The 12,028-nt window shown below is 46.2% G+C and overlaps 1 protein-coding gene across 1 annotated transcript in view; it reads right to left on the bottom strand.

Annotated features, from left to right (window-relative positions):
* Window positions 1-1,475: 1,475 nt before the first annotated feature.
* The window catches only part of clvs2 (clavesin 2), a 24,783-nt gene continuing 14,230 nt past the window's right edge, over window positions 1,476-12,028 (bottom strand). Inside the window, exons 3-5 of the mRNA XM_086189892.1 lie at window positions 7,507-7,617; window positions 7,115-7,347; window positions 1,476-6,762 (exon numbers count right to left, since the gene is read on the bottom strand). Coding sequence (XP_086046018.1) covers window positions 6,669-6,762; window positions 7,115-7,347; window positions 7,507-7,617 — 438 coding nt within the window. The 3' untranslated portion in view covers window positions 1,476-6,668. The remainder of the gene's footprint in view (window positions 6,763-7,114; window positions 7,348-7,506; window positions 7,618-12,028) is intronic.

The following is a 12,028-nucleotide window of genomic DNA, read 5'->3' on the forward strand; positions in this document are numbered from 1 at the left end:
GTCGCTACCTGCTCCGGTGCGTTTAGAATCAGTAACGAACCAGGTGCTGCGCTGACCAAACATCCAGTGTGAAGTACAGTAACGACATCGTTACTGCCAGTACATGTAGTACTTCATGATCAAATACCACAGGGAAACAAAAACCACGTCATTGAACATTTGTTTCATTCACTCAACATCAACTACTTAAGTTTAAACAAGCAAGAATACGGAGGCCTGAAACAGCCGAGGTTCAAAACATAGAAGTAAATCAATAATTTTGGAGTGTTGACACAAAATGATGAACTGATAAAAACTATTCACAGAAACACAACACATTTATTTTAAAATATTCACATTTCCGTGCACGTACAACTTTTACTTTAGCCTTTTATTTCCACATTTCCTGTTTTATTTCGTCATTTAGTTGGAGGACTTCCTGTCCTTTCCTCTTAAAGGGACAGTTCACCCAAAATTGATGTTCAGTGTTGACCTACTCACCCTCAGGCTGGCGGAAGCTCAGGTGAGGCGTTCAAATGCGCTAAACACTGCTGGAGTCCAAAGGCGCTGCTGAAACCTCACCTGAGGGGAATGGACACCAATATTCAAACATTAAAAACAACAAGATGATAAAACCTGCTGCTAAGAATCCGTATGAAGACAGAAACGAAGCCGGTGAGAGAATCTTGGTGTGTCCATATTTATTTTGCTTGTTTTACATGATGCATTTCAGCAAGTTGTCTTTGAGGACATTAACACATTTAACACCTGCTAACTGAAGACTTCCTGCTCTAGAATAAATCATCACTTCTCGCCCGGTGTGAGTTTGGTCTCCCGACAGTTCCGACTGCAACTATACAATCAACTGGAAAATCAAATGTCAACGATGCATTCATTGTAGGAAATTATCATTAAAAAAATGTCATTCAGTGCCCAAATCCTCACAAATACTTAAGGATAAGAAAGAATACATGAATGATTGACAGGAGGTGGCTTGGCTGAGAGGGTCCAGCATGACCTGGGTGGAGGGTCTCGTCCCGCCTCCAGCGGAAAACCTGATCCTTCTAGAGATGGAAATACAAAGCTTGTGAGGGTGAGTTTGCTCCCAGGGTGAGGCGCTGGTGTGAGACGGACCCCTGTGGGAGGAAACCCCTGACGCCATCACTGGAACTCTAACAACTCCACCACAGACGCATGAAGAAGTTACATGTCAAACTCCGAGGCACAGAAACCCGAGACACTCGGGTCAACATTTGCCCTTTTATAGCCGTTCAGAGCGACACATAGACCCTGATGAGAGTTACACCTTGAGAAATGACCGGAACCCTGAACATGCGGGTCACATCTGGCACCATGATGGAGGAACGGGTCCTAAAACCTGGAGATCGTTTGGAACTGTAGAACGTCTCCGTGTCAGCGACCTGAAATCAGGTTCAGCTGAGGATATCAGCAGGTTCAGTTCAAGGACATCAGTAAATACCAGACTGGGTGTTGGAGGGTTGCTAACATGACATGACCACTTCCTGTTGGACTACAAATATACCTCACCCCTGACATGACCACTTCCTGTTGGACTACAAATATACCTCACCCCTGACATGACCACTTCCTGTTGGACTACAAATATACCTCACCCCTGACATGACCACTTCCTGTTGGACTACAAATATACCTCACCTCTGACATGACCACTTCCGGTTGGACTACAAATATACCTCACCCCTGACATGTCCACTTCCTGTTGGACTACAAATATACCTCACCCCTGACATGACCACTTCCTGTTGGACTACAAATATACCTCACCCCTGACATGACCACTTCCTGTTGGACTACAAATATACCTCACCCCTGACATGACCACTTCCTGTTGGACTACAAATATACCTCATCCCTGACATGACCACTTCCTGTTGGACTACAAATAAAAACAACAACAAAAAAACAACCTCCTTGTTGTGTTGTTCTTTTTGAAAAGTTCTTGTCCTTGTATGAGACAACCTGGAGAGTTTTTAAACAAGGGTTTCTGGACAGGTTAGCTGTTGTTAGCCGTCAGTCACATTAGCTTCAAGCTAGATGTACATGGCTGGCTCTTCCTGCCTTCTGGAGTCACTAAGTGATGCAGGAGGAAAAACAACATCTCTGTGAGGTCAGGACACCTTATTATACGAGAAAACAGAATACATTAGACTTTCAGGGTGAAGTATCACGATACCACAGCGGTGGTTACCTGACTAAGTTGTTAGCTTTAGGAGCTGCACCTCCAACATGGCTGCCGCAAGGGTTCCACACTGTACAGCAGCTGTGCTGTGACCCCAAATCAAGGGGGAGGACACGACGACAGCACAGAAAGAACATTCGCGATGCTGAATTACTTAAATAAAAACAGAATCTTACTTCTGCTTACATTTCATACAACAATCTGTCAATAAACAATGTAGATCACAATTCTCATAAATACTGACAAGAACAAACAAACCGTCACTGTGCGGTGAAGCGTTAGCGCCTCACCTGATAGTTATATCTGTAATAAAAGTAAAAATGCGTGTTAGCGTGTTCCTTTACATACAAGAAGTTTTACAACCGAATAAAGCAGCCGTTCCACCGACCCACAAATAATCAGCAAACCTGCAGGGTGTTTTTTAATGTAAACTTTGTCTCCTAGCAACTGGAAGCATCTACAGTGGCTGTGTGTGAAGGTGAGTCCCTGTTCGCCGTACGGAAGCAGAAAGTCCACTCAGACTTTGATGATGTGTCACAAGGCTTTGCAGATGTTTGTGGACACCAAATAAATAACTCTAAAATCATGAATAAATGAGGTTCCTGGTCGCTTCGCTCTTCAAAGTAGAAGATTCAAACATACATGACAATAAATATTCAAAAACATCTTCTCTTTCTTTCTGAACCCTGTGGAGCCAAAAGCAGGAGAATTTTTTCTTTCAAAAATAAATAAATAAATAAAATCCAAATGTCATATTAGAATTGAGATATTTTCTCAGAAGACATTTGAAATGTCACCACGGAACAAATCTGCATAAAACATTCCCTTCTGCCTTCTGGGAGGCCATGATTGATTCAGCTGACTCTGTCCTCCATTAGTTTGGTCTTCTCTATGATTTCTGGCATCTTCGCTTTGTCATACATCGCTAAACACGTTTGAGTTCCCTCGACTTCCGGTCATGAATCTGCTGTTGCCGTAGAAACGCATGACTTTACAGGGAAAAAAACAAAAAACAAACCAAAACATGTGATGGCAGCAAAAACGGCCAGAAGCTGCAGATGAAGTGAATACGTTGTAGGTCGGCAACACAAGACAAAAACACTGTTTGGTTCTTTGACTTTCTCGACTTGTAGGAAGCTAAACTCTTATTATCTCTCCATCTGAGTTGTTTTACCCCTGGGGCAGAGTGAAAGTACTCATAAAATACTGCACCAGTGTTCATTATCTCTGAAGATCAGGGGACATGAGCTGTCTAAAAGAGCCCACTCAGCATTCTTCCTCCTCACATGTCAGTTAAAGCTGCAGCTGTTGGAGCGAATCAAGAGGAACCAGTCCGAAGGCGGCATGACTGTTGGTACTGTAGTTTCCAGGGATGTTCTGGCCTCTCAGTAAATACTACTGAAGGTACCCAGTAGCAGAAGAGGCTCTGGGGTAAATCAGAGTGAGTCACAAACACACTGAGGGGCTTCAACCTTTCCAAGGCAGAAAACGAGGAGTTGAAATTAAATGTGGTTTTCTGCTCTAATGACAACCAGAAGTGTGCCGTTATCTGAGGCCGTGTGCTCCCGCAGGACCATCGTCTTCATCACCGCTCCATCAGCAGAACGCAGCCAGAGGCGGAGCCAGTGAGCCTGACTGGGGTTGACACGTCATGTTCGCTGGTGTGATTGTTTAGCGTTCTAGCTGTCTGCTCTCATCGCGCCCCGCCACCTCACGCTCTCTCCCCGCCGGCCGTTCTGCGATCCGTCTGTTTGCCAGCCGGCCGCGTTCTTCCTCAGCTGCTCTGCCTGACGACGCCGGGAACGGTCAGCCGGCGTACCTGCTGACTCCAACATAAACCTGGAGAGATGTCAACCGGCCTCCAGCCATGTCACTCTCAGCACGAGGAACTCGGCAGAGAGAACGAGGGAGCGGAAAACTGAGACTGTCGTTTTAAATAAAAATCCCGCTGAATCTCCACTGCTGCAGCAGCTGGAATCAGGCTGCAGACAGAGGAAAGTACTGCACTCGAAATATGACAGAAAGATTCCTTAATGAGGTAAAAGTTACAATGATGAGGATTCAGAGTCCCTCCAAGATACTTTAACACAAAAATGAACGAGTATCACTGAGAAACAACAACTTTTTTTGGAATATTTAAGTCCAATTAATTCCAATTCTGCTCTGGTTTGACGGAGGATCCATCAAAAATGTTATTCTGGTAGTAATATATGAGTAAATCATCAACGCACCACAGTAACGAAGCTGAATGTGCTTTGAAACTCTGCTCCTAAATAGTGAGTTTCCTCTTAAATTCTGGAAAAGAATTTGGGATGAATGTTGCTGTAAAATCAGCAGTCGGAATGTGTTTGTTAACTTTCTGGCCAATCGTTAGGTGAGGAGAATGATACCAATCATGCCAAGCTACTGCCAGCAACCTGCTAGTGTAGCCTAGCATGGATGCTAATAACGGCCCCCAGCTAGCTAGCTAGCTACTCACAGCGTTATAGTTGGTTCATTGACTGGCAGAATTTCTGTGACCTGCCACGTGTTGAACTATTTCTTGCAGTGAAGAAGAATCCTCACAGATGAGCTAACGAAAACAAGTGTTCATCAATTAGCTTCTGGCTTCAGAATTAGCTTTAGCCTGAACGGCTGAGCTCATCTCACTCTACAAGAACGTTCGTAACAAGAATCCTAAATTCAGGTGAGCAAAGATGTTCAAATCTTAGCTCCAACACAAAAATGCAGCTGAGGAAAGAGTGTGACTTTAAAATGGTGTAAAATCAGCAGGAAATACCAGCGCGGTGATGTCACGATTTAAAACAGGTGACCTCACAGGAAATACGTGGTCACAAGCTCTTAAAGCTGCGTTAAGTGGTGCGCAATGTGTTAAAGTCACATGGTAGCAATGGAAGTCAAATAGAAAAATTCCCTGGTTTGACAGCATCAGGAGCTACGCCACACAAGCGGTTCCACAGGTGGGGCTGATGTAGCAGCAGCAGGCCGCCGCTCAAGCCCCTGTTTTATGTCTCACAGGATGTTTCTAACCTTAATTGTGTTTTTGCGGCTGCACATCACTGGACCTTGACGACCATTTCAGTCAGAACGCGGTGTTCAGCAATTCGGAACTTCCGCTTGTATCACACTCTGAGACGATGGATAGGTTTGAGGGTCCGGGTCTCAGGAAGCAGAGGAGATCTCTGTACCTTTAGGAGTCCAAAGACCCGTACCTGGAGACACACCTGGGAACACAGGTGCTCAGTTTTGTACCTTGAATCAGGAGCTATGCTAGGTACTGATGGTACATAAGAGGACCCCTGCTGAGCCCCTGGCACTTCAGAGCGTACAGCCCATCACACCCTACACTGATACATCGTTAAACCTTATTTCATGACATCCAATTTTATCTCAAGAAAAAAAACATCCCTCCCTGACTGCCGTCCAGGGGCTACGTCGTGGAACCAGGGAGCTCGTGACTCCACCGTTGAAGGATCCAAATTGTTTCCACGGTGGAAATTTAGCCAGACCTCGATGTAAAACTGCGTTTAGTGGTCATTTCCCGTGTTTCAGCTGACATTGTGCTGTTTTAAAAAAAATAATCTCCTAATACTGAAATGTTTGAATGGCCAAAAGAAACGACGGCGCCACCATTATATTATTGCCTAGAACACAAACGCGTCCGCTTGCCTCGTCTTCGCCTTTATGAAATTACAGCCCTCCTCGTTAGGGCCGAAACGTTTACTGAATCCTCTGGTCATGTGATGCAATCTGCAAGAAATAAACGGTGGAGACCCTGCAGCTTTGTGTTTGATCAGGAACGGAACGCAAACGGTGAGAGGGAGAGACGACCAGAAGACTGGCAGTGTAAAGGGGGGTTTGCTTGGTACGAGATAACGAGTGCGAGGCTGACGTTGTTTTCACGGGGAAGGTGAGCTTCCCAGTAAACTGACTTGCTGTTGGGTTCAGGAGGCTGAACAAGCTCATTATCGTCGCTTCTGCTAATCCTGAGCCGGGCTTCTTTACATCTCTGTACAAGGAAGAAAGAAAACGGAGCCTGGAGCTCCCGCTGAAGTCTCATTTCCACCCTCCGCCGCTCGTCTACTGTACAGCTGGACTAGCGTGAAACCTTCGCATCTTCCTCCTCCGTCCCTTCGCTGCTCCGCGCTGAGGGGCTGGATGGTTTAGAGATTTACACTTCCTGAAATTGGCACTTGACAAATAACTAAATAACTATGACATGGAGCTCCATCAGCAGCTCAGAGGAGGCTGATCAGTCCGAGGAAACGTCTCTCAGCTCCTTTTCAGCTCTGAGTTCCAACAATCATCATCACCAGCAGTCTCTGGAGGACAGCGTTCATCAGGGTTCAGCTTGAGCTCAGGTGTGTTTACGTGTGTGTGTGAGTTTGTGTGTATTTTTAAGTGTGTGTGTATGTGTGTGTGTGTGTGTATACACGTGTTTGTGGGTTTGTGTGTGTGTGTATATGGTTCAGTCCAGCGAGAGCAGCGGCTGCATGTTGTCCTCTTCACTCTTGACTTTATCTGGTCGTTTCAGGACGCCGGGTTCCACCACCGACTGAGACCTGCAGCAACGAACATAGAACATGGCCAGTATTAAAGGATACTTCTCCCAAAAAGTGTGTTTCATTTTTCAAGTGCTTCTTTTTTTCTGTCTCCATGTAGAAATAGCCAGCCATGTGTGTTTAGCCTGAAGCTAATGGAGACTGACAGCTAACAACTGCACAACTGTCCAAAGATGTCAGTGTACTAACAGTAGCGCCAGGTGTGACCAGCTGGCGCATCCTTCCTGAATCTGAATCCACACCAACGAACTCCCACTCATTTACCTCAGCACGGAGCCGGGGGGGATTAAGGTGATGGAGGGGGCCTCTGGACTGGGGCAGACCAAGGGGGTGTTTGAAGAGATGAGCTCACCTCTTCATGGTTTTGGGGGAGAGGTTTTTCTCCAGGTCTCTCTCCAGGTCTTGCACTGACAGGGTGTAGGACTCTGGACAATAGTCCGTCTCCTCATCGTAGGCGTGGTCCAGCAGCGTTCGCGCCCACGTCCCCATGTCGTAGGGTGGCATCATCCCACCCAGCTCCGACGGTAAGATCTCTGGGTGGATGAGCTGGTGGAGGCTGTTCAGGTTGTTACCGTGCATGAAGATCTGGAGGAGCATCCAAAGAGTAGTTGGACCACATGTAGTAAAAACAGATGACGTCATGTAGAAATGAAGACAATAACAGGAGGTGACCGTGTTTTCCAGTTAGTTCCCTCATGGCTAAAATGGACACCACAGATGAACAGTAGGACGTGGTGGACTCACCCTCTTCCTGGTCTTGTCTTTGAGGAAGGGCCGGATGACGGTGTACAGAGCGTGGATGTACCACGGCTGGTTCACAAAGTGGATTCCTCCAAACCTGGCAGGAAAACTGTCCTGGTGGAAACAGAAACGGGACGAATGTCATGTTCACAAGACCCCAAGCGACCTGTTTATCCACGAGTTTAAGGCCACTGAGCATCAATAACCTTGTTAGGATGACAACCGCAGCTCACTGGCTCTCTGATTAAATGTAGAGTGTCATCGGCAAAACACGTGACCCTTCACCGACGTGGCTGAAATCCCTCGTGTGCAAGAAAGTGGATTCCTGATTTGCTGACTGGTAACTTTATTCCTCCAATGTATCAATTATTGGGAACATTTAAATACTTTTAAGAAAACATTTACAACAAATGTGTTTATCAGACACAGTGAGAATATTAACTTTTAACCAACAGGCTGTTATTAATTGAGAAGGTTTTTTTTTAATTTTAGAAAAGTTTCAGCAAAGCAGCAGGGGGCAGTCCAGGTGTAAAACTACTGGCCGACCGTGAGGAATCTTAAATAATTACAAATTAATTGTCTAATGCAGCATAAAAGGGGCAACATTAGGAAGCTGGATTGTCTCATAAACAGTCTGACGTCCCATTAATGGGCAAACCTGACCTCAGACACTGGGAACGGTCCGTGCTAATATCTGCCCTCAGCCGCTTTCATCAGCTGACTCTGAAACGTCAGAATATAATCGGACCACTTTGCCCGACCGCAGCCAAATAATGACTCACCAACACACACGGACTGCAATCGTCCTAATAGTGGCAACCTTCTAGGAAAACTGGCCCAGGCTCCACATCCCAGCCTGTAGAAACCATGATTCATTCCTCTCCAGCGTGGAGCCGCCGTGCCTCTAAAATAGACTCGTTCGCTTCCTACTGACCACCAGATTAGAGTCCATTTACAACACTAATCTAATGAAAAGGGACAGGAAACTCACAGAGGTAATTTTTCATTTGCTGGAGCTCTGATAGGCCCTGAAACGATGCCTCTTTGTTATCTGTGACGGCCACAGAGAGGCTGGAGCAGCCGTGATGGTCCAGGTGATGCAAGTCCTGTCAGAAGATGCTCAACATGGCCGATCTGAGAGGCTACAGTGCTGCCAAATGAACATTTGACAACATTTCGGTATTTTTTTCAGATTGAAAACCACAACAAGTCCTTCCATGAAGTTCTTAAACAAGATATAGAAAAGTTGAAGGGTTTGGACTGAACCACTTTGATGTGAGGATGTCCTGCAGGCTGCTGTTCGACCGGTTAGCTGTTATTGTTTCACTCCGCTGACACAGCCACAAGTCATGTGAGCTAGCTTGCTATATAGCTGAGTCATTCGCCATACAGGTACTGTAGGTTAGCTAACCCGGCACCAGTCAATCCTTTCAAACCCCTCAGGTTCACTCTTGTCCCAAATAATTACCAACTGTAGAACGGTACGTCGCTACAAAACAATTAATCATTGATAAATTGATTTCATATTGGCATGTGCGAGCATTCTGACCAGAAGCTACAACCCCCGACATGTTAGCAGCAGACATGATGCTAACAGCAACATACATAAACAGGATAGAACTGAGGACAAAAGGTAAACATAAATAAAAAACTACACCAAGTACACGCAGAACTAGTTCAGAGGTGAGCAGTACTATCATCACGTCACCAGTACCTGCAGATGTTGGTATTTCTAATAAAATATAGCTTTCTTATGATTGATAACGAATGATAATGAATGAAGCTGAGCAGGATTATCTACAGCCAGGAAATATAAAGTGAATCTTGTTTTGTGTTTTCTACAAAAATAAATTGTCTTCATGACACTTTTCACACCTGCAAGTGCGAAACAATGCAAACACCTTGTGGAAAACAAGTCAGCCGACCAAGAACCTGCTTCATGTAAACACTTCATTTATTCTCCCTGGAGTGTTGAATGTGCTCAGCTGAAATGATTCTGTAGGATTTGTCTTCTGTACGATGATTTTAATTCTGTTGTTTTGTTTAAAGTTGATATATATGATACTGTTGCTGCACACCAGGAAAGGGCACAAAGCTGCTGTGGGAGCTCAAATATTCAGCAGATGCAATCTGCCGAACGCAGAGACCCGCCGCTCAAACCCACTTCCACAATCGTTTTGATGTTTGGCTTCTGAGGGCCAAAAGTCGATGCTAAACAAATGCGTGACTGTGGGCGTTTATTTTGGGATTCTCGCTCCAGGTCACTGCTGAGTGTGTTCACTTACAGCGAAAGGTTGACGAAAATTACAGGTGACAAGAGGGTACAGAAAAATCCATCAACACCAACATGGGAAACTGTCACAACAACCACATTTATTAAAACTGCGTTTCCCATAAAGCCCATGGCTTCACATCCCAGCTCCCACTCTGGATGACATAAATAAACACGCGATAAAGGATTTTACATCGATGGTCCATATTCTGACGACCCACAACTGAACAGATCTCCATGACAGTAAACCAGGAGCTCCTCCACTGGTCTGTTGAAACCAAGGGACTGAGGAACTGGACTGCAAAAATGCCTCATCCCTTGCATGCTAACTTCCCACTGGACTTTTTTCTTCGCAGCTCAGGTTTTAATCCCAGGTCACCATTTTGCAGGTGTTAGCTGTTGTCGTCTGTAAAGAAACACGTTTAGATCCTGATGTCCGCGGTGCCGTTGAGTGCGAGCGGCTAATTACCAAGAGGTGAGTCCGCATCTGGTGCAGAGGTCAAGAGAACCGTCTTCATGACTGATACAGTCGTGATGAAGAGAGGCGGAGTGGATGTAAACCAGTTCATGATGATTAAACTGGGGGAGGGGGGCGCTTCTAGATGGCATCATGAGGGAGGGGCGGATGTGGCTGAGCGTGAGGTGGCTTTTGTAGCTGGCAGAGTCAAACTGGGCTACAACCAGCAAGTCACAAGCTCCTTATCTATTATTTAGTTATCAAATGGGGCCTGTGACAGCAGCGTGAGGGGGGACACAACCAGACCGTGGAGACCAGATCCATCATCTCCGCCTGGAGGCTGCTGAGTAGTTGACTGCTCCGTGAAGATTCACAAATGTCTCTTCAGTCAGTGCGCAATTAGCATGACTCCACACTCCCAAAGTCAGAAGTTGCGTCCTTGTGACGCTCTGAAGACCAGAACAAGTGAGTCAGCCAGGTCTCTGCTGGGTGAGGCCAGAAGTCTGGAAGGGGGAGGGGGAGGCTCACACGGGAGACGGTTGTTTGATCTCCGTCTCCTACTGTGACTTTCATGTTTTGTGAGTCACGGCTCACTTTTATAAAGGAAAAGAACCGTTTGTTCGGCGCATAACGACATCACAACCCAAATCAGGAAGTGCAAGATGTCAGTCACGACATCACCGTCCCAAAAACCAAGTCCTGTCTGATCCTGAGCGGGACCTCGGGCCTAACCAGGATCCCCATCGACGCTGTGGTTGCGTTCACGGTTGTCTCACTCAACGAGCTTGAGCTTGTAAAGATAGTCATTTTATCCTGTAACCACATTGATGTTCACGGCTCAGAGCTGTAGACCAGAGGCATTATGGTCCTTGTAGTCCATGTGACCCAGTCTCACCAGCACGGCTCAGATGTCCACTGGAACTCATAGATGATCATTTGAAGGTCAAAGGTCACTGTGAGATGCGGTGCTACATTTCTACAATACGTTCATGAGGTTTCCTGCAGTAAAGATTTAAACTCAGTAAAAAAACAAAAAGTGATTCTCGACAAGTTTTCAGAGCGAAAGCTTGAGGCTGGAGCCGGTGAGTCGGTCCGAGACACGTTAGGCTGTCTGACACGCGTCGTCCCCTCGCCGGGCGTCTGGGTCGTGGTCATAAATCTCACTCTGTCATGCTCTTTCAGTCTTTGTGCGGCACATCAACTTGATAAGTTCGCTCTCTTCTTCTCTGCTACTGTCACTTCTCATCCTCAGAGGGATGAATAAACATGTCCTCCGGTCAAACAGGCGGAAAGTGGCTTAAAAAAAAAAAGCAGAGAGACAGTAGACGACATCAATTTAAGTGCTTGCTTTGTAAAGTACCGCTCGCAGGGACGGCATCGCTCAGCTGCCGCCGTGTTCTGTGTGAGCCACCGCTATGGGACGAGGTCCGACCGGCGCCTGAACAGCGCCGCTCAGCTGGAAAACTCATGAGCTGCCGGACCGACCTCAGTAACCTGGAGACGCCGGCAGCAGTTGAGTCTCCTGAGTGTGAGAGAGTGGGTCCAGGAGCCCTGGGACACTTGGTCCACAAGAGCAAAACAACAGACACTAAAATGATGCATTAAAAGCCGTCTGCTGACATTTCCATCCATTACTCTTTAAAATTCTAAATCTGTTTGTTTTTTTTGCAGACGAGGATGAAAATAAATGTAATTAACGGAGCTGAGGACCCTGTGGAAGCAACGTGGGATGTAAATGTGGCACTCGTGTTCTCCTGCTTCGGCCCTCTGTCTGTCTGCCGTTCCTTTAATTTGCC

Source organism: Aulostomus chinensis, chromosome 20 (assembly GCF_037954235.1).
Source record: "Aulostomus chinensis isolate RoL2024-O1b breed Wild chromosome 20, RoL_Achi_v1.0, whole genome shotgun sequence".
Classification (NCBI taxonomy): domain Eukaryota; kingdom Metazoa; phylum Chordata; class Actinopteri; order Syngnathiformes; family Aulostomidae; genus Aulostomus; species Aulostomus chinensis.